The following is a 19,868-nucleotide window of genomic DNA, read 5'->3' as shown; positions in this document are numbered from 1 at the left end:
TATCATTTATAGTTGGAAATGCAGAAGGAACTTTATTATTTTTGCAGTAGGAAGATAGACACATTTGATATTATCGGTGAATTTTAATCAAGCACGATCTAATCACGCGTTACTTGTTAGAGGACCCTGTTTGCGTAAAAGTTTGCGCAACTGTTTCTTGAAGTTATCGACCGAACTATATCGCGTTACGGTGTAAACAGGGAATCTGAATCGACGTTAATTAACCAAACGAGGTCAGCATTCTAATTTACCTGCTCGTGTAATGCGTAATTACAAGAACGAACCGTTGCATGGCATACAATTTTGTGTAAACACTGATCTATCTTATCATCAGTGCAAAATTATTACCACTTGTTACTTTTTCTTTTATTCTATTTGTTATTTTATTGACACATGTGTGACATTTATATATACTGTATATAAAACATAATATACGTAACATTTTTGCCTTCGTTTCAACAATTCATTTATTTTTAGAAAATACACCTGAAGATTAATATATAGTCTATGTATACAATTAATTGTAATTAAAATATAATTAATATATCTATAAATGTTATATATATAATACATTATAAGAAAAATTTAAATTAATTGTTACCTTTGTTTTTATATGTAAATTTAATATTCAGTAAATAATATATTTTAATATTCAGCAAATGAATATTTCAATATTTTAGCAGATACTACGGAAATTCGTTTACTGTGCGACGGTTTAAACGGACATCGATGGTCAAAGTGTAATCTTGGCCACTGTTTATAAGGGAACAGGAGCTCATCGTTGATAGAGGACTGCCTTGAAAGGATCACTGGATCACTAGGAGGATCTATGATCCCGTCCAGTCGTCCGTGAATCGGGCATGTGTCGAAAACCACAGAAAAGTTCTGCTTAAGTTGCGGCGAAGGGGTTGAGATTGCAACTCGTGAGAACTGGCCTCGAAAAGTTGAGAAGAAACATCAGGGACGTTTGAGGACGGCTTTAAAACTTGATCATCTTTTTTCATCGATAGAACATGCAATTTTTCACTTCCTTGTTTATCTATACAGCGGACTTGTTATGCGACGAACGGCAATTTCGAAGTTTGGAATATTTAAAATATTGAAACGAGGGAAGAAACGGCAAGGGAAGAAGAGAAAGAAAGTTAAATATTCCAACGTTAAATAATACCATAACTAGAAATTCCAGAATTAAATATTGCGTAATTAAACACTTCAAGATTAAATTTTTCGTGATTAAATAGTTCCAAGATTAAATATGTTGGAATAAAAATATCCCGAAACCAGCAGATTTCTACACCAAATATTCCGAAATTAAAAATTCCAGAATTGTACAAGGCAAAAGAATAATACGCACCAACTTCTTCCTCGTCAGTGACACTTTACTTCTTCGATAATTCACCGCAGCTTTCGACAGCTTTAACTTCCACACAGACGCGTCTAGCGGAATCGCCGTTCACGTTTATGTCATTAGCAAGAAAACAATTAAGGTATCGTTTTTCATGTCAGGTGTTGATCATCGTAACGTGGTTTACTCACATGATCGACGCCGCGATGCTATAAAAGCTAGATCGTTCGATCGAACTAGCCACACTCGTAATCGAGACGTCCGTTTCGTGGCCGGTGGTGTCCAGCAGCATGAGCTTGCTCGTAAGTGTGATTTCGTCCAGGAAAAAGTTGTTTCGTTGTCGTCGTTGAACGTTGATTGAGAAAAAAGAAATCGGAAAAAGATCGAACTAGTCACAGAAGTCGTAAAATTTAAACTTTTACGGCTACATTTAATTTTGTACAAAATCAAAATCAGATTTCATCCGTTAGAAAATCAATATCTTAAATGAAGTTTTAGTTACAAAGTGTTCGTCGAACTTCGCTTCCGATTGAGCTTAGATAAATCATTATTGGAAATTCTATCAAGATTCAACCGAAACTAATATCAGTAATAAATCTGGAATAATCTATATTAGAGCTTGAATCGTAATCTCAATTTGAGAGGAACCGATTTAAAATTTAATCGGAAAGATATTGTAATCTCAGTAAAAGGAGGAAATCTAGGGAACTATTTCGAATTTATTAAATTAATCGAAAAACGTCAATCAACAATCGAAGTTATCTTCGTTTCACTTTCAAAAATTAAATTCCAAATTACTGTAAGATATCAAGTATTTTTATAAATTAAATTAAATCAATATTCTTTACCTTCTATCTATTTCCAAGCCAATCCTTCTTTAGTTCTCAATTCTAATCTTCGAATCTAATTTCCAATACTTTTGACGCACTGTGAGGTCCAATTGCGGGGAAAAATTGTACAGAATCCGATCGACTTTTTCAGATAATTCTGGCCGCATTAGTGGCGTCAACGATCGCCAAGACTTACGAACAGAGAGAGTACTATCAATACAGAGGTCCACCGGCGCCATTAACCAGCGATGGGATGGTGATGGACACGCCGGAAGTGGCCCATGCAAGAGCTGCCCATCTAGCGTTACACGCTGAAACGATAGCTAGATTAAGAAAAGCTCAGAACGATTACGAAACGTACGAGAACAACGAAATGTACATGCCTCGGATGATGGACCCCATGGAGGTTATTACGCAGAAACGACAAAGACAGAGGACGTTCGTGCCTTTGGAGAATGACGGACGCGCCATGGAAACCTGTAAGACTTGCAGTATACCCCAGGTAAATTAAAATTATTTGTTATCAAGTTTGAGAATTTAAAGAAACTAGAAATAACGAGCAGAAGAGATTTTCATCTAACATGCATCGCTGGAGAAATTTCAATTTCAGAATTTTAAACACCGAAAAATTACGAATAGAAGAATTTTTAATTTAATGCTGAATTTCGAATTATTCGTTTTGTTACGTTTATATATTACATATGCCTTTAAAAAGTCCTAAAATTTCAATCTTTTCTCAAATGAAAAAGTCACAAAAACTCCTAGATTACTAATTATTAATTTCTACATACAAACCTTGCTCTGATTTTCAAGATGACAGAAGCAAAAATCCCGCATGTAGCAACGCATGCGAGAGCAGCCTCAAAGGCATCCGAATTTTATGAATTCGACGTCTTTGACGGACGAAAAAATTTGGTTTACCTTGCTCCTATCGGACTGACGTATAAACACACGCCAACGATAGGTTATCGGGGACCATTGGCGCCCCTGGGACCGGATGGCCGCGTGATAGACACACCGGAAGTAACGAGGGCACGCGAGGCTCATATGAAGGCGCATGCTCGCGCTGTGGCGCTTTCAACGCAAAACGATCTTTACTACTGACCAATAAAATAGGATCTCTCTTTGTTTATTCCGTGAGATTTGGGTAAACGGGCATGTACGATACGTTAAACGATTAACTTTGGTATTTTTGTTTAAAATTAAGAACGATGAAAAAATGCAATACTCCGTTCTTTGAACAGTTGTAATATTTTGAAACCGAATTTTGACATTTCTGTTTCAAGCTAAGGACGATGAATATATTATAAAGTTATATACATTTACTGTACTTGAGTGAAGAAAATTGCGCGTGTCACCCAGTTTTCTTCTCAAATCGTTCGACTTTCTGTCAAACTGTACGCATTCGTTCTACGAGAATCGCACAATGTAACTTTTCGCAGCAATGAGAGCACCGTTTATATTGTACCTGATTTTTTACATTTAACATCGTTTTGGACTTTGATTTTCGTTTGTTCGGCAGTTTGACAACGAAAACAACCTACGCACTTTTTGTAAATAATGTTACCGATGCACACACTCAACCCTACATATACGTAATATTAATTAAAACGAATCATTTTATATGAAATAACGATTTCTTTTTATCTCACATTGCCATTGCTGCAATTCGAATTTTATTGCCATATGATTGTTACTAATGATTAACAATAGGTGATTTTAACAACGTCTAGATTCTAAGCCAATAGTAATAACTTATGATAGTCGTAGAAGGTTAAGATACTTATGTGAAATGAATTTTATGTTGATTAGAAAATCTCTCTCTTACCACCAAAGTGTATTCTGTATTTTTTATTATCTTTCCTGTGAAATAAAATATGAATATGGTTCTAATATTGTCTATTCTCCGTTTTTTTTTCTCCTTTCCTACTTCAAATTAGAATATATATTAACGTAGAACATAGAATAGGGAATATAATTAATTAATATCAAACTGACAACAACTTTTCTCCTCCGAAATCTACGGAATCCACGAGCGAATTAAAAAATTAAAGCACATCAGATATAATTCGCAATTTACCCAATTTTTTCGCGCAATAACACGCGTAAAACTGAATTTAAACAATGGGCTCCACCCGGTTTCATAAAGTTCACGGAACTCGATATCGTAATAATATATAACTGAATTCCGGTTAATGTCAGGGAACTCTTATCGTCTAGAATTTACATTACGCAAGATGCATACAGGTCAAGCTGGGAGCGCTCTTCCTTTCCATTTCTCATTGGACGACGCCTACCTGCTCGCTTATTTACCTACATTCGAGCATGAGTAATCCGGCACAGTATGGCGTGGGATGACAGAATAAGAGCACGGTGTGCCCACGCGACATATTCAAAAAAATTAGATTTCTTTTCTTATTATGAATTTTAAAAAGTAGACAGAGACAGAGAGACGTACGAGAGATGCGCACCGAACCTTTGAAACCTCGAACAATATACGAATATGTCTTTAAATTCCTTTTAAACTTTAGCGATATAATCAGGCCACGGAGAGTTGCCTCGGTGAAAAATCTCAAGATGTCCCATGTAATACACGTACGCGTAATATGTTCACGAAAGAAAGATTCTTAAAACGTTTAAATACATTCGTGAGCCATTGCATTCCCTCGGTAATATCGAATACATGTGCACAATTTTTCACTGCTTGATCGATTAAAAACATTGCACCGTTCTAACAATCTCGCCAAACTATTTACTGTCACCTAAACTTAACTGGATGCCCAGTGACCCGTAGTTCACCACTATGTTTGCACACAATCTATTAAAAATCCATCCTTCCGAACAATCGTCTAATCTCCTGGCCAGCTACCTGGTCGGGGGAACAGGAAATCTCGACCTTCCACGCCCCAAACGTTCACTTCCTTATGCAGCCAACTCTCGATTTCAATATCCATCGTGTTTAAACAGTGAATTACGCGCGATCACTGCGATAACGATGCCGATCCAGATCTAGAAAACGAATCCACGAACGGTGTCTGCTACCGGTACACTTCGCCTTGCACTTATCCGGCAGACACCATGGAACCGGTTCTGTCCGTGACTCGGCTAACGTGTATCCTAGACGCTGGCACCAGCAAGGACGTGTTTGATCGAGCTTGACGAGGTATGCATTAGGTTTTAGGGGCAGAAAAATTGCCACCGTGTTGTTCCTTAATGGGATTTATATCGATAGGGTCGTTGAGGTGCACCTGCGATCGTATGAAACGATAATAGGGTGCTAAGGTGAGAGTTGGAGGTGGATTTACGAGGTTGGCGCGAGTTTGGAGACGTTGGAGGGAATACGGTTGGTTTGTGAAAATGGAAATGAAAATTGGTTGGGTTTGCTATATGCGAATAGTCGATTTGAAGTTATCGTAACGGGAGAGCGTTCTTTTTATGCAATTTTGTGGATTTAAAGTAAAATTGAGCTAAATTTACTTGGATTTGAAAATGTCGAATCTATTTTGCTTGGTCTCGCCGATTTCTACTTTCTGTTAAGTTTAGTTCAAACCTGGGGCTTTGTCACGGAGAATTGAATTATTTCGTGAAAATCTTGAGTTAGCTTTGAGTGGTTTTGGTGCAATTTAATGATTGTAAAATTCTCGGACTCGAGCTCGTACTTGCTTGGATTTCAGATTTCAATTGCGGAGAATCTAATTTGGTTTGTGTAAGTTTGGGGATATCGAAGTGTACCTTGGTACTTTTACGAATTTAGGTTGAATTTGATTGGAACTTCTTTATTGATTCAATTAATTAACTAGAAAATAAATTACCCAAATGGAGTTTTACATTAAAGAAATAGCGAACACCAATAAAATATTTTAATTTTCTATCTAAGTCATATATCTTAGTTACTAAAAACTAGTAAATCGCTTTGCATCCTGGTTGCAGCACCCATAAGTTTGCCTTTAGTGCCCTGAATAAACTAATCGACACTGCGTCCTTTTCACGCCCGTGTACACGAGTTAGACTTCACCGTGCAATCAGATTTGCGTGTAGTCGCTCAAACTCTAACACGTTTTCACTGCCGTGTGTTCTGAGCCGAGCACGAATCAATCTGATTCGTGTCACGGGCATGTTAGTCGACCACACGTGCCTGTTCTCTGATTATATATTCGATTATGTCAGTGTCGTACAACTTTTAAACAGTTCTTAACCGTCTACCACCGTTTGACTATTTTATGAATAATTTTATGGCTACTTATTTCCCAATAACATACCACTGCATTCTGTAAATGTCTTTTTCTTTCAAAAGAATGAAATATTACATTTCGATCCTTGTTAATAATTTCAATTCCTCTTAGATTACTCTTATTTTAATCTTTAATCACCGTTTTAATAATTTGATCACTGTTTTATAATTTCATAACTGTTTTATTATTGAATGACCGTTTGCATAAATTGGTAACTCTCTTATAACTTAATAATTGTTTTTATAATTTATAGTCACAACTAGTTCAATTAATTTGACTTTCCAAGATATTCGAGAAATCGATTAATATACCAGAAAGTGAAACACAATTAAAAAATATAAGCATTTTGAAACGCAATAAAAATTTTCTTGCAATTAAGAAGAGCGACTTTTTAATCTTGCTTGTTTCAGCAAAACATTTCGCTGCATTTTATTCGTTTCATTCATGTTACAATCGTTTCTCCGTTATGTACACGCACGATAATTTACAAACGTATATGTATCGCTGTAATTATTTAAAAAAAAAAAGAGAGGGAAAACACGATAGCATTGAATAATATCTATGAATAGTTCACGTGCAAAGGTTAATTCTCACGCAAACGCAAACTTTCCTTGACTAACGAGTGCGAAAGCGATGAAGAGATCACCTTGAAGAGGAATGTGACAAGAGGACATTTTTATCTCGATAATATCTGTAACGGTACAGACCACCGTTATTTCATTTCCATTCGACGATAAACACACGTGTCGATTTCGCTTTCCGTGCACATTTGCATACATCGTTTCTCAAAGTTCGACAACAATTTTTCACTTGCATTTAACTGTATTAAAAGTGTACGAAACTTGTACGAAATTCTATTAAGCAAACTTATCGTCTCTGTAATATGATCTGATGAGTCGATAATTTCTAATCAGTAACGATACTAAAATTCGTTGAGGTCCGGGCGAAAAACAGACGATCAAGAGGTAGATGAAACACAGAATCACAGAAAAGGGAGAGAGCTAGAAGGAAGAGAGCTTAAAGATACGGAAGACGTTATAGAAAAATTCCGAGAGAAATATTTCGTTGATTGTCGAAGTGAAAACTCATTGGAGGTAGTTGAAATTCGACGACTCAAGGGGATTTTTTTCAAATTCTCTCGAATCATCGATAACAATGGACGAATGTGAATATTTTCTGTCAGCTTGATTCTTCTTCTGCGGCGATCAACGCCAGTTTAATAGTGATTCCAATTGTTGCCAGCGTTCCAGGAGGGATTCCAGGGAGCACCCGCAGGATTCCATGACGGATTAGGAGCAGCTGGACCGGCTGGAGCTTTTTGAGCCTCCGCATTGTATAAGGAGAAGTGGACTGCCTTTGCTTGCTGCACTTCCGGTGTGTCTACCACGCGGCCGTCTGGTCCGAGAGGAGCTGGTGGTCCACTGGAAAATAAATTAATTTTCTTAATAATAATAGTACGTAGGAGAAGACGATGTAACAAGGAACAAGAGTTGAATGAAACTTCAAACCAATTCCATATTTAAAATAATAGTCACGCTAGAATTTTATACTCGCTTAGTGCAAAGTAGAATATGTATTTGTTCGTACAATAAAGCAATACTATAATATTCTAACTAAAGTTTGATTTCTATAGAAAATTCCAATTTTCAAATGGCCAGAAACAAGAATATCTGAATTTTTTCACTGTCTTCTTACTTCCTCTTCCTAATAGTAGAGAATATATATATATTTTTTTATATATATGTATATATATAGAAAGAGAGAGAGAAATTCCTGTTCTATGAGACAATATGCAAAACCTGTAATGCGGAGCATAGCCTCCAGGTGCGTAGGAACCAGCAGGGCCGGGGTAAGGACCGGCAACACCAGGTCCCTTGGGTGCCCTCGCATTTGCATCAGCCAAAGCAGCTAAATGAGCTGCTTTCAATTGAGCAACTTCTGGAGTATCTACAACTCGTCCATCTGCTCCTAATGGGGCTGGAGCCGCGTGACCACCATAGGCTCCTCCGTACCACTGTGGCGCACAGTAGGCCACGTTCAAAATAATAGAAATCAGAATCTGAAAGAAAGCGAAATTCACTTATAGAATACATATATTTTTATTTTGACTTTTTACCCTGAGAAACATGTGCTATCTAAATTCCCTCTAACAAGAAACTGAAGCACGTACGCTTCAAAATAAATCTCCGAAAGAAAAGGAAAAGAAAGGAACGTCAAATTGCGTTAGAAAAGAAAGAATGAAACAAAATTCTCAAAAATATATCCGAGTCTACTTGAAAAAGCGTACAAAAAATAATCACTTTCCACGATGATTCCCACCAAAAACACACATACGCATTTTTCGAAAGAAAAATCCCTGTAAGAAACGAAATGCAGGTGTAAAATTTCAATCAAACAGACAAACCAAAAAGTGAATGCTCAAACCCATCGAAAAGCGATGCAAAAAACATTCGAGCCTTCCAAAGTCATTTGTACCAGAAATTCAACTAAAATTAAAGATAAAAAAATTACGTAATACTCACAATATATCGGAACATGTTGTCGAAGCTCAGCGCAGGTCGATCCAGCGACTATCGACAGAGCTTGTGATCCGCATTATGACTTCCACAATCTGCTATCGTCGAATTTATAGGGGTACAGGGCGTCGTCGCGTGCCCCACCCCGTGCGCGACAACGGGGTATACAACCACACCCAGAAAAATGCTCTGCTTTAAACGTTGCCTTGCCCAGCTCTGTAACATTTACCAGCCATTAACAATGACACCGTGTGTCCCGTAACCTCGTCAGGAATAAAACTTGCCTCGACGCGACGCTATGCGCGAGACGTGGACACGCACGTCATCGCGGATGCAGTCACAACGTTCTCGATACATTTTCAATAAAGTGGCCACCAAATTCATGGAATATGTCATTTAAAAATTGATTAATTTCGTTGCTTACGATTGTTGTGTAGTTGAATTAATCTTGTTATTAGATCGACATATATATTTTTCCTTATTTTTATGGAAAAAAAGTTTAAAATGCTTGATGTAATAATCGAACAAATTACACGACTGTATAACGTAGCGACGATATCGATAAGCATCGTAGAATTTTTTCAATATCTTTGGGAGCTTGGGGAACAACGAAAAAAATGGTGATGAAAACTCTATTGAGTCTGACTGGAGACTTTGACGCCCGCACAAGCACGAAAGTTACGGCTACAAATGAATTGGAGACTCGAACGCCCGCATAGGAAGATACACGTCGAGAATCGTAGAGTATCATTTTCAAGCATTTACTTTGAATTTGCGAAGACATATCTAACGAATTCCCGTCTCCAAGAAATTTGTTCTGCTGTTATTAAACTTTTCTTTTATCACGAATCGTATTATCACGAACCGTGGCGGATGCCACGCCAAAAAAAACTGTCGCTCTTTTGAGGCAAACCAGTCATCGAGCCATTTTCGTACATTTTCGTAAGAAGTGAAGTGCTGGTCAGAAAGTGCGTGTCCCATCGATTGGATTTCGTCAAGAAATGAACACTGTTTTTATCGTATAACTGATTCTACTAAGCAAAATTAATTTTGTACAATTATCTTAGCATTGCAATGTTCTGTAATATTTTGATTTCCTCGTGCTTTCTGTATCTTCTGTATCCACACGTAGTTTCTTAATATTTCACGGGAAATCGAAAAATCTGAAAGGTATTTCTATCCTAATTTCCAAAGAATGACAGAATGGGTAATTACAAAAACAGGTATAGTTTGCATAGGTACGTAACACGAGGCGACAACGTGTTTCAGAAGCATTTCACTCTCTATATCCTCCGAGCGATATTTCATCGTGTGCCCACAGCAAGTGGACGAAACGAATTCCATCGATCGTCGCCCATTCCGTGTTCACCCACCTCTTACGATCCCGCGTGTTGTCACGCGGCGTCACAACCGGTGCATTGGGTTCTTTACTCCAAGCTTTTTTCTCCCCTTCTTTCTTTCTTTTGAAATAACGAACCGAGTTGCGACAGTTGGTGCCGGTTCAAAGACCACCATCGCGCATTGTTCGCGTGCTGACCTGAGCGGAACTGCGCGAGCTTGTCGCCAACGCTTTGATAACGACAGACAAACGTGGTCGGGACGTGCCATGCCGAACACCAGTTTCTTACGCAGTATATAATTAAATCAAAATGAGAGAGAGGGAGAGAGAGAGCTTGTTATAAATTTAATTATTTCATAAAGGACAATAGACAACACCTGGTAATTGCTTATTATTGCAAGTGAAAACAAATTATACTGTTTTCTTAGATCATTGCAAAAAATGTTTCCATATACAAATTTTGATTAAAATCTGTTTTTACATTTTTATAATCCGATTCGCCTCGGTCTACCCTAATTAATAACATTTGCTTCACATTCTAAACGAAAGCAAATTATAATGTTACGTATCCGTGCGTTCTTTTTACAAATTATTTATGTTCGTCTATAAAACTGAGATTTTGAATGAAATGTGTATTTTATACGTGGGTAAATGTTTCAATAAGATCCGCTTCTGTTCTGAATCGTAGCAAAGCTTACCAAGTAATAATACGTAGTAATTCACGTATATTTTGATACGTACTTTTTATCTTATTGGCAACCTGTAAGTAACATTTAGCAAATACGTTATATTTGCAAATTACTCTTATTTCTAAGTTACTTTCATTTACAATATCATCTTATTTGTAAAATATATTTATGTATTCTATACAATTTTATTCGTGCCAAATTTGTATGAAACGATTGGCGAAAGAAGTGCAACGAAAGCGTAAAATTCAGCAGGATATCAAAGTATACAACGTATCATCCAGCGTCCACTGGGGCAAAAGATTTGGCAAATTTACGAATGGTCGAAGTCTTTAAGTTTAAGACACTTTGAAGACTCGTCGGTTGAAGATAAGTCGGATGAAAGATACCAGCTGGCTGTAGCTCGCTGTAAACTGACTTTTATTTGTCTATTCCTGTTTTGCACTCTACAATAGTATATCTTTACGTTATCATATGCTGAATGAATTTGAGTTCTACCTAAGTACAGTAGGTATAGTTACTTCAAGAATCCATTTACAATACACACCAGATTGTTTTCATCTTCTATATATTACTCGTAAATTCGTGGACACTTGACTGAAACGACAAGGGTGCACAGATACCATCTACGAAACAGATAATCTATTTTGGCATTGATTTATGATTTGTAAGTAAAGGAACAAATCTTTATCGAATCCGAGTAGATATCAATTTTTTTGTTTTAATATGAACGCAATAACCAGGAGCAAAATGCAAATTTCATAGAACATCAAGGTATAAAAGGGAAACAGGATTAGATAGAAAATACAATAACGATAAAATGTCCGTTAAATACTTGCAATCTTTAATGAAAATATTTCACCAACATAACAAAACATCCTCCTTGCGATGCACGATCTACATCTACCTTACAAAAGAACCCTCCCTTCCATTATATGATACACAACCCCTTTACGAGGTTAGAAAAATTGGACTATTATAAACAATTCCATCAACAGAACTCCGAAAAATGCACACCGACAACAGAGTGTAAATTAAAACCCAGAAATACCAATTAATCCACGACTTTGTCAAAAAAAACGACATATTACAAATATTTGACAATTTTCCCTCTTTTTCAAATTTCTCCCATCCCTTGCTGTTTCTCCAAAAAATTTCAACGATTCTGTCATCAGTGGCGCCAAGTATAGCGACTCATTTCCCATTATCACCAATGCGATTGCGGATAAGGGTCAGCGTAAGCGAGGTGAGCGATCTTCGAAATTTGTTCAGCGTGAGCTGCCAAATGCGCAGCCTTGGCGTGCGCCACTTCCGGTGTGTCGATTACTCTTCCGTCGTGAGCCAAGGGCGCGGGCGGACCGTGGTAGATGTTCTGAGTCGCGGCTACGTAGTTGCCGCTGTAGTCTTCGTATTTTCCATCGGAATAATCGCCGTAGCCGAGTGGAGCAGCTTTGGCAGCTTCGGCTGCGTGAGCTGCTAGGTGAGCTGCCTTGGCGTGAGCCACTTCCGGTGTGTCGACCACCCTTCCATCGTGAGCCAGGGGTGCTGGAGGACCGTGGTACGCTGCCCCGTAGGCTGTGTAGCCTGGAGTGGCGGACGCCGAGAGGACGAGACACGAGAAAGGAAGCTGAAACGAGAGAAAATATTTGAAGATGGAAAGAAGGAAAGCGAAGAAACGTTAATATCAGAGCGATTCGATCATTTGAGAAGAAAATACGCTTCGCAATTGTAAATTTATGTTTGTTCCAAGTGTTGTTAGTCTTGGCCGATAGGATACGATTGCATCAATTTTAAGATTGCGACGAGGGACACGATAGTTTTGCGCGGAAAAATCAACTGAATCTGGTCGTCGTCTATCGAAACCAAACTTGATCTTAATATCTTCGCGAATTTCTCGAATTCGAACCGAACGCCATAGCTAGACTGCGGATGTGAATAAAAATGCACGTCTTTTACAGCAAGATCAAAGGAGTGAAACCGAAATAGCTTCATCCTCCAAGTATTGCAACGAACGAAATACTTTTATTTCCCCATAGATGCCTAAACATCCGCAGTCCACCAACGACGATACGATAGTGATCTACAAACTGTCTGCCGCTACTCGAAACTCTACGAAACGTGTAATGTTATGGTCGTTACTCACGAGGAGCCTCATGTTAGCCATGATCCACGACCTGATGCTTTTCTGCTGGTCGAACGGTCCGTGGTACACCTTATATAGTCGTGGAACAATACGGGCGCCCACTTAGAACAGCTAAACAAGCGGACACGCCGGTGTACGTGAAATATCCGCGCGCGCACACGCACGCGTTCCGCTTGATTTTCACATAATAATGGGTGGGGAGAGACATTTCTGTTTGGCAACGCGGGAAAAGAGAGTCGTGCGATCGATCGACAGCGAACCGATACAGAGATCGGCAGAAGAAATCAACAGCGATAGAAGAAATGGATGGGATAAGATTTGTTGCGTCAATTTCTCACCGGAGAGATCCATAGCGATCGAAAGAGAAATTAGGGTTGGTCTGTTGAGAATTTTGCCTGACTAGGGCTGGTTAAATTGAAAATTTATGTTGGCCAGGGTTGGTCGTATGGAAACTTTGCATCGGTCAGCATTGATGAAATCAAATGGAATTTTGTATTAATTGGGGTTGGTTCTCGCGATTTATACAGGGCTCGCTCGATGGAAAAATATGAAGAATCGAAGAACGACGGATTTACTTGGATCTTGAGGCGAACGTTGCTTCATCGAATGGATTTTGGCTTTCTCGGGATATTTTAAGTAGTTGGTGTTGCATTTTCATAGTTTACAAAAAGGTGACTCGACGGAGAAGTACGAAAAATTGAAAAACGACCGATTTACTTGTGTTTTAGGGTAAGCTTTGCTTCGATAGTAACAATTTACGCGTAAATATAATTATGCACTTCCTTGCGCAATACAGAACCAATTAGTCCATTTTATCCATCTTGCATGGGACCAAATTTCTCTGTTTGCTAATTTTACGCGGCGCTTATGGTCAATAACGAATCGAGAGATCGTCGAACGTGGCGTTCGATGCAAATTCTGCGAGATTCCATCACGTATAGCTACGCCCGAGTTCTTAATAAGCCCTCGGGCAATTATACTTTGCGAAACGCAGAACAACGACACCCAGTGCTCGAACAATCATTTCTAACGAGCGTCCACAGCCTAATTGGGACAAGTTCATTACGATGGAATCATTTTCCACTGATTATTCGTGGCCTGCTACCAATGAAAATGGCGCAAGCCATGGGACCTGACTGATCAGCGTGCAATTCAATTCTGATATGGACAAGTACAAGTACAAATATTTTTTCCGTTCTTATAATACAGTATAGGTTTGTGCAATAAATTATTGCTTTATTATTATGCTACAGTAGTTGTTATCAGCAATCGTTTTCGGCTGGCAATTTTTCTGTGCGAATGTTATCGCATAGTTTTTCTGTGTAAAAGATTTGTCAAATGATAAATTTCATTTAAATTTATTAAACACTCCAAAAAATTCCACACAATTTTATTTTCACTAATTATGGAATTAATGGAATAATACGCAAATTAACGTAAAAGAAAGAAAGATATAGGTAAATAAAAAAAACAGATGAAAATGATATATAATTTATGTCTCGTAAAAATAGAATTGTCGCGAACGGCAGTCGTTGGTCGAAACGATCGTAGAAATATCGTTGTTGAGTAATTGATACCGAGATTCTGTGTAAACCAGATATTTCACGCACGATTGCCGGGGGACGAAAGAATTCGAGAAACCATGACGAAGAAATTTCCAACCAGCGACGCTTGCTTGAGTAATCGATATTGATACGCAACCGTGATTAACGTAATATTAATGATCTCGCGTCAATGTCAATAACTCGATTAAAACGAGGGCAGAAAGAGAATTGAGAGCGAGATTCTAACTCTGTAATTATTTGAGCTATTTTTCGTAGATTTTTCTGAATTTTCCTCCTTTATTTGTCTGTTTTAATATCTTTCGTTCATTTTTATAATTTAGAGAAACGTTCAAATACGATTTTTCCAAATATGTACATAATTCGACGACGAAATGTCTGCGTTGCAGTCACAGGTTAAAACCCCTCGAGAGATTAAGTTAAAATCCAGCTTTAACGAGATTATTCTATCAGCAGCACGCGGCACGCATTCGCCACTTAACGTGGATTATCCTAGTGGCTGTATCTGAACCTATCAATCATCGTAATCACGGTATTATTATATTCCATCAATAGAGTACAGCGATATGACAAGCCATAGGGGCGAGGATCAATAAACCATCAAGGGAAGCGGTTGTCTCTGTCTTTCGAAGCTCTATTGTAATTGAATCATTGGTTCGTGTTGATTAAATATATATTCATCGCGTTAACATTGATAAAATTCCCAGCGACGACGAATATTAGGTGGAATATCAATAGCACAGACACTAACGAAAATGGGAAATTTAGACTAGTTTCTCGAGTAACTAATTAAAATTTCTATTGAAATTCCCAATTTTTCTATATAAATCAATTTGACGAAATACCAAAATAAACCGAATATACCGATGTAATTCCCAAATATCCTGAAACGACGTTCCAATTTGATTCTTAAAAAGTTCAATCACCTGTCCATTTTTTATTCGCCTACAAAACCTCATCAGATCCAAGATACGCCTTTCTTCGACATTCTCTGACAACCGAATTCCTCGATTACCATTACGTAACGTCGCAAAAACTAAATAATTTCTTATTTGCTATTCGAAATAGACGCGGATACAAAAAAGATCATGACGCTTTTTTGAGTTTCTTGTCATGTCCGAATGCCAATCGAAACGAAGTTTAGTCCGTCTTTTATGACATGCGCTGCTGGATGCAGAGCAGCGTAAATAATCGAGTGAATGTCGATGCTCGATACGTGCAACAGGCATTCCCTGTCGACAACCGTCCCTGGCCTCGTCCAGGCAAATGTGTAGCGGGTTAGTGACACGCCTAATCGTCCCATAGTGTTCGAGAATGATCCTGTATCAGGAAGGAGGAAGTCACGTTCTCCCTCGGATTCCAACGAAGGCTTCGATAAATTCTTTCGCTGTTATCGCACATTGATTCGCGTCATTTGGCTACAGCTTGGATTTCGATGGCAGTTTGTTTTGAATTTTTCACGAGAACTTTACGCGCGTCTTAAAATTTGCGCTCACTTAATCGCAGCGGAAACTCGAGTATCGATTCGTTTTGAATTTTCTTGATTTTGGAGAATGATTTTCCTTACAAGTGGAGATATTGGAACATTTTGAACGTTTGATGGAAGGATTTTGCTACAGTACCCGCCAGTGAAATTTATCGCAACCACCAAATTTAATTGTTGGCAAATCTCCGAAGCAATGTACGATTTGCACGTGGCCTCGGTCGAATGACACCAAACCTGGCGCAACGTTCGCACAACGTGTATCGTTATTACGTTTACGCTTGCTTCCCGTTCTTCTCGGCTGAATCAGGCGCCACCGCCCACGCAACGAGCACAGCGTGCCAATTAATGGCACCACGACGAACGTTTAGCGAGACCCTTAGCTGGTTAGCGTGGATAGCCGCTGATTAAAAACAATGCCGCGTGACGAGATCCCCTGGAATCCCGTGGAAAGGGCTTTTGTTCAACGTATCTATCCATCTATGCATTACTGCGCCGCCCACGCCACATACTACGCGATCTACGCGATTTTCTCCGCATTTTCTGAACGCTGCGTCTTCCTTTCGTGCAGAATAGCGGTGAGTGTTTAAAATGCTTAAAATTATTTATTAATTGGAATATTTTCTGCATGTTCGATACTTGGAGTATTCATTTTTATTATGACATTTGGTTACGTCACAGTCAAATAGTTTTTGCGAACAATAGCGGTTTTCATTTTCTTGGAATTTATCGTATCGTGCTATCTGCGTTGGAAGTGCAGACGGAAGTTTTGTATTGATCGGTACGAATTATACCAAAGTGAACAATGGTGTCTGTTGCAAGATACGAAGTAGAAGACTTTTATTCAAAATTTCACAAAAGAGGCCTAAATTTCATCCGCCTGAAACAGTGTTAAAACGAAACATTACAACAATACCTGAGACGCATGTCGCTAAAACAAATTTAAAATTACTTAAATAGTTTTGTAACAATCGATAGTTTAGTTGCTATCGGAGAGCTATGATCGAAAAAAAAAAAAAAAAAACGGAACTTTATATGCGTGATCGAAAGCGTACGTGCGTGACCATAGAAAAATGTCTATTATGCAAAACAGAATTGTTTGGCTATGAAATTCACGCGAATCGCGCAATCACTTTTTCAATACGACGTCGTTGCACGGATTGATTTTTTGCTGATTTCGTTGTCTCGTGTCTCGTATGTTTCTTGCGTTTTTTTAGTTCTGTAGGGTGCAGTTTTTCAGACTAGATCGATCGCAGCAAATTTATGTAACTTTGGATGGGTTTATGTAAGAATATCTTATACATCGATGCTAGTTTTCTAGAGATCTTATTTTATATCTCAAGCCTGTATTTTAAAAATTCTATCGGACGTTTTAGTTTTGTTCGACGTTGGGTTTTATATTCTATCGTCCGATATTCGATACTGGACGTTGAATTTGGAAACATCACGTCATTGAAAAAGTTACCATTTTCAATATCAAGCATCGAGAATACTCGAGCATCGCAAATATTAAATTCGTTAAATCATTAACCGCAATTACTAAGAAAAGTTATATTGGCTAGTACTAAATTTGAGCAATAAAATCTTCCAAAATTCAATTTCTTCTTTCACACGCTCCTTAATGCTACACAAAACGCCAAGCAAATTTTCAATAACTTCATTACGCTAGAATCAGTGAGAGAAACAGAGATACGACTTCGAAAGCAAACCAATATTTTACACATGTCTTTTTTACGATCTTTCCACTTTTCTCTTTTTTTCTTTTATTTTATTGGTAAGAAAGGTTTCATTCCAATCACGTACGATTGTTTATTCCGAGGACGCGGGACGACCTTCGTCTTGATCAACGTATCAGTTACCTTTCCTACTCCTTCTGCTTTTATCCCTTCTTCCCATTTAATTGCATTTCGTCCCTGTTCTTTCCCTGAATCCGTGGCTTACATACATATCAAGGTTGTACTCTTGTTTCTCGGAATAATAATTGAGATATTGATTCGATTACGACATCGCACGCGATCTTCCATTATTTACATTTTCCCGCCCATTTTCGATCGAAAATTTGTATCTCTCGATTATCGACTATTATCTGTATTATTATAGTTATCGTGGGAAAGAATGCGAATATGAGAGCAGTTAAAGGAACGATCGTTGATTTGTTTCAGCATAATGTACGGATTACATCTTACGAAGTGTTACGCGAAGGTGTGAAAATTTACGACGCTGACTGAAATATAATAGAACATTAAATTTCGGAAATTGGGAAAGCTGGGACAATTGAGAAAATTTGAAAAATCGCACGAAACTTGGATTTGTCGATAAAATTAGTATTCCGTGAATATACATACAATGGATCGATACTCTAAAATCGACATCCTAAAATAACGATTCTCCAATTTTTTGTACGAGGGATTGTACAATTAGACTATAGAATATAATAGTTCTAGAAAGTTCTTTAAAGTGATGACTCAAAAATTTGTTTACGAAGGCAAACTTTTTTAATTCTACATATGCAAATACTTTCTTTTAAAGAAGTATCGAATCGATCAATTTAATGTTCGAAGTATCGAAACATTTGTCAGATATGAAATATTCTCAAATTAAAGAATGAAATATTCATTTTCTTAAAGTGAAATGTAACTTAATTATTTGTATCCTTCAGTGATTTTTACTTAAAGCGTATTACCTTGGTAAATGCTTAAACTACTGTCACCTACCCATGAATTCTCAATTAGCCCTTCAACGACTCACTTTACAACTTTCTTAATAGCTATATTTAGTGACTTATAAATAACAAAAGAATCATATCTTACCCTCGACTCGTATTGAAAACACCGTACTAAATAGTTTATAAATCAATTTATGCTTTATAACCCGTGGAATTGATAAAATCGATCATTTAAAACGTACAGCAGCGAACAAGCTGTAAAAGTAAAGATAAAGTATAAGGTATAAATTCTCCAATTATCTCTTTTCACTCGCAAAATACGCAAAAGATAATTTTACTTAAGTAGAATACTTAATACCACGCGAGAATTTTATCGAAATTTTCCACATAAATGAGAGTACTCTAAATATTCTATTAAGTATTCTAGTGGCTACAATACTTACGCGTAATATTTGAAATACTTTACTTATATCGATTAATAATACAAGTACAAGAAATAGAGTAACTATTACTCACCCCCTATAAAATCAAAAGCACTACTTTGTGTATTTCGCGATCGAATGAAAAATTACCTTTTTTTTAAAACGTTCAAAGATACAGGAAAATCCATTCAGAGTAAAAATATTTAATTGTACTTGACAAGTAACATAACAAATACCAAACCTCCTACGAATCGTCACAAATTTAACCACATCACACACCCAGCGAAAAATCAAATTTGGAGATGTACAAATATATATAGAATTTCCTGTTTAAGTTCTATTTTTCTAATTATATTGGGAAACTACGTTATGAATTTGCACGAGGATTCGCCGTCTAATAATATAAATTATCGCTATTCGCCTAAAATATCAGTTTCTTGGGACAACGAACGTACCATTTATAAGAAAAGAGAATGGTTGGCAATTTTTGTCGGACTCCAAGGAGTAAGTTCACCAGTTGCACCTGACCTCGACAGATCCTTTTGAAAGACGAGCAGACAAGAGACGGACAGACCAGAGAGTAATGTCAATGTCACCACTTTAGGTGTACCAATTGCTTCCCAGGGTGTGGTCCCCTCCTACGGG

At 37.7% G+C, this 19,868-nt stretch overlaps 3 protein-coding genes across 4 annotated transcripts; 1 reads left to right on the top strand and 2 right to left on the bottom strand.

Annotated features, from left to right (window-relative positions):
- Nucleotides 1-1,543: 1,543 nt before the first annotated feature.
- LOC117160161 (uncharacterized) lies at nucleotides 1,544-4,063 on the top strand. Its single transcript, XM_033340683.2, has 3 exons — nucleotides 1,544-1,647; nucleotides 2,327-2,677; nucleotides 2,989-4,063. Exons 1-3 carry the CDS (start codon nucleotides 1,636-1,638, stop codon nucleotides 3,277-3,279), a joined length of 654 nt encoding a protein of 217 aa, XP_033196574.1. The 5' UTR covers nucleotides 1,544-1,635; the 3' UTR covers nucleotides 3,280-4,063.
- Nucleotides 4,064-6,795: 2,732 nt separating this feature from the next.
- Nucleotides 6,796-9,039, bottom strand: LOC117160164 (cuticle protein 2). Its single transcript, XM_033340687.2, has 3 exons — nucleotides 8,930-9,039; nucleotides 8,207-8,466; nucleotides 6,796-7,828 (listed from the first exon to the last, which is right to left on the bottom strand). The coding sequence occupies exons 1-3, from the start codon at nucleotides 8,942-8,944 to the stop codon at nucleotides 7,624-7,626; spliced, it is 480 nt and encodes a 159-aa protein (XP_033196578.1). The 5' UTR covers nucleotides 8,945-9,039; the 3' UTR covers nucleotides 6,796-7,623.
- A 2,732-nt stretch (nucleotides 9,040-11,771) lies between these two features.
- Nucleotides 11,772-19,846, bottom strand: Cpr92F (cuticular protein 92F). 2 transcript variants are annotated; one of them, XM_033340690.2, is made up of 2 exons: nucleotides 19,679-19,846; nucleotides 11,772-12,575 (listed from the first exon to the last, which is right to left on the bottom strand). In XM_033340690.2, the coding sequence occupies exons 1-2, from the start codon at nucleotides 19,679-19,681 to the stop codon at nucleotides 12,156-12,158; spliced, it is 423 nt and encodes a 140-aa protein (XP_033196581.2). In that variant the 5' UTR covers nucleotides 19,682-19,846; the 3' UTR covers nucleotides 11,772-12,155. The 2 variants fall into 2 exon arrangements, with proteins under 2 accessions (XP_033196581.2, XP_033196580.2); XM_033340689.2 differs by lacking the exon at nucleotides 19,679-19,846 and adding an exon at nucleotides 13,092-14,432.
- Between the last annotated feature and the right edge of the window lie 22 nt (nucleotides 19,847-19,868).

Source organism: Bombus vancouverensis, chromosome 16 (assembly GCF_051014615.1).
Source record: "Bombus vancouverensis nearcticus chromosome 16, iyBomVanc1_principal, whole genome shotgun sequence".
Classification (NCBI taxonomy): domain Eukaryota; kingdom Metazoa; phylum Arthropoda; class Insecta; order Hymenoptera; family Apidae; genus Bombus; species Bombus vancouverensis.
Note: the sequence above shows the minus strand (reverse complement) of the source record. Positions and strands in the feature narration are given on the sequence as shown.

Bases quoted from the DNA above. Each gene is read 5' to 3' on its own strand.
- LOC117160161 (XM_033340683.2), top strand. The intron at 2,678-2,988 runs GTAAATTAAAAT...CTGATTTTCAAG, and splicing joins AGACTTGCAGTATACCCCAG to ATGACAGAAGCAAAAATCCC.
- LOC117160164 (XM_033340687.2), bottom strand. The intron at 7,829-8,206 runs GTTTTGCATATT...TTTATTTTCCAG, and splicing joins GGCTATGCTCCGCATTACAG to TGGACCACCAGCTCCTCTCG.
- Cpr92F (XM_033340689.2), bottom strand. From the start codon at position 13,112: ATGGCTAACATGAGGCTCCTC. The intron at 12,576-13,091 runs GTGAGTAACGAC...CTCTCGTTTCAG, and splicing joins TGGCTAACATGAGGCTCCTC to CTTCCTTTCTCGTGTCTCGT.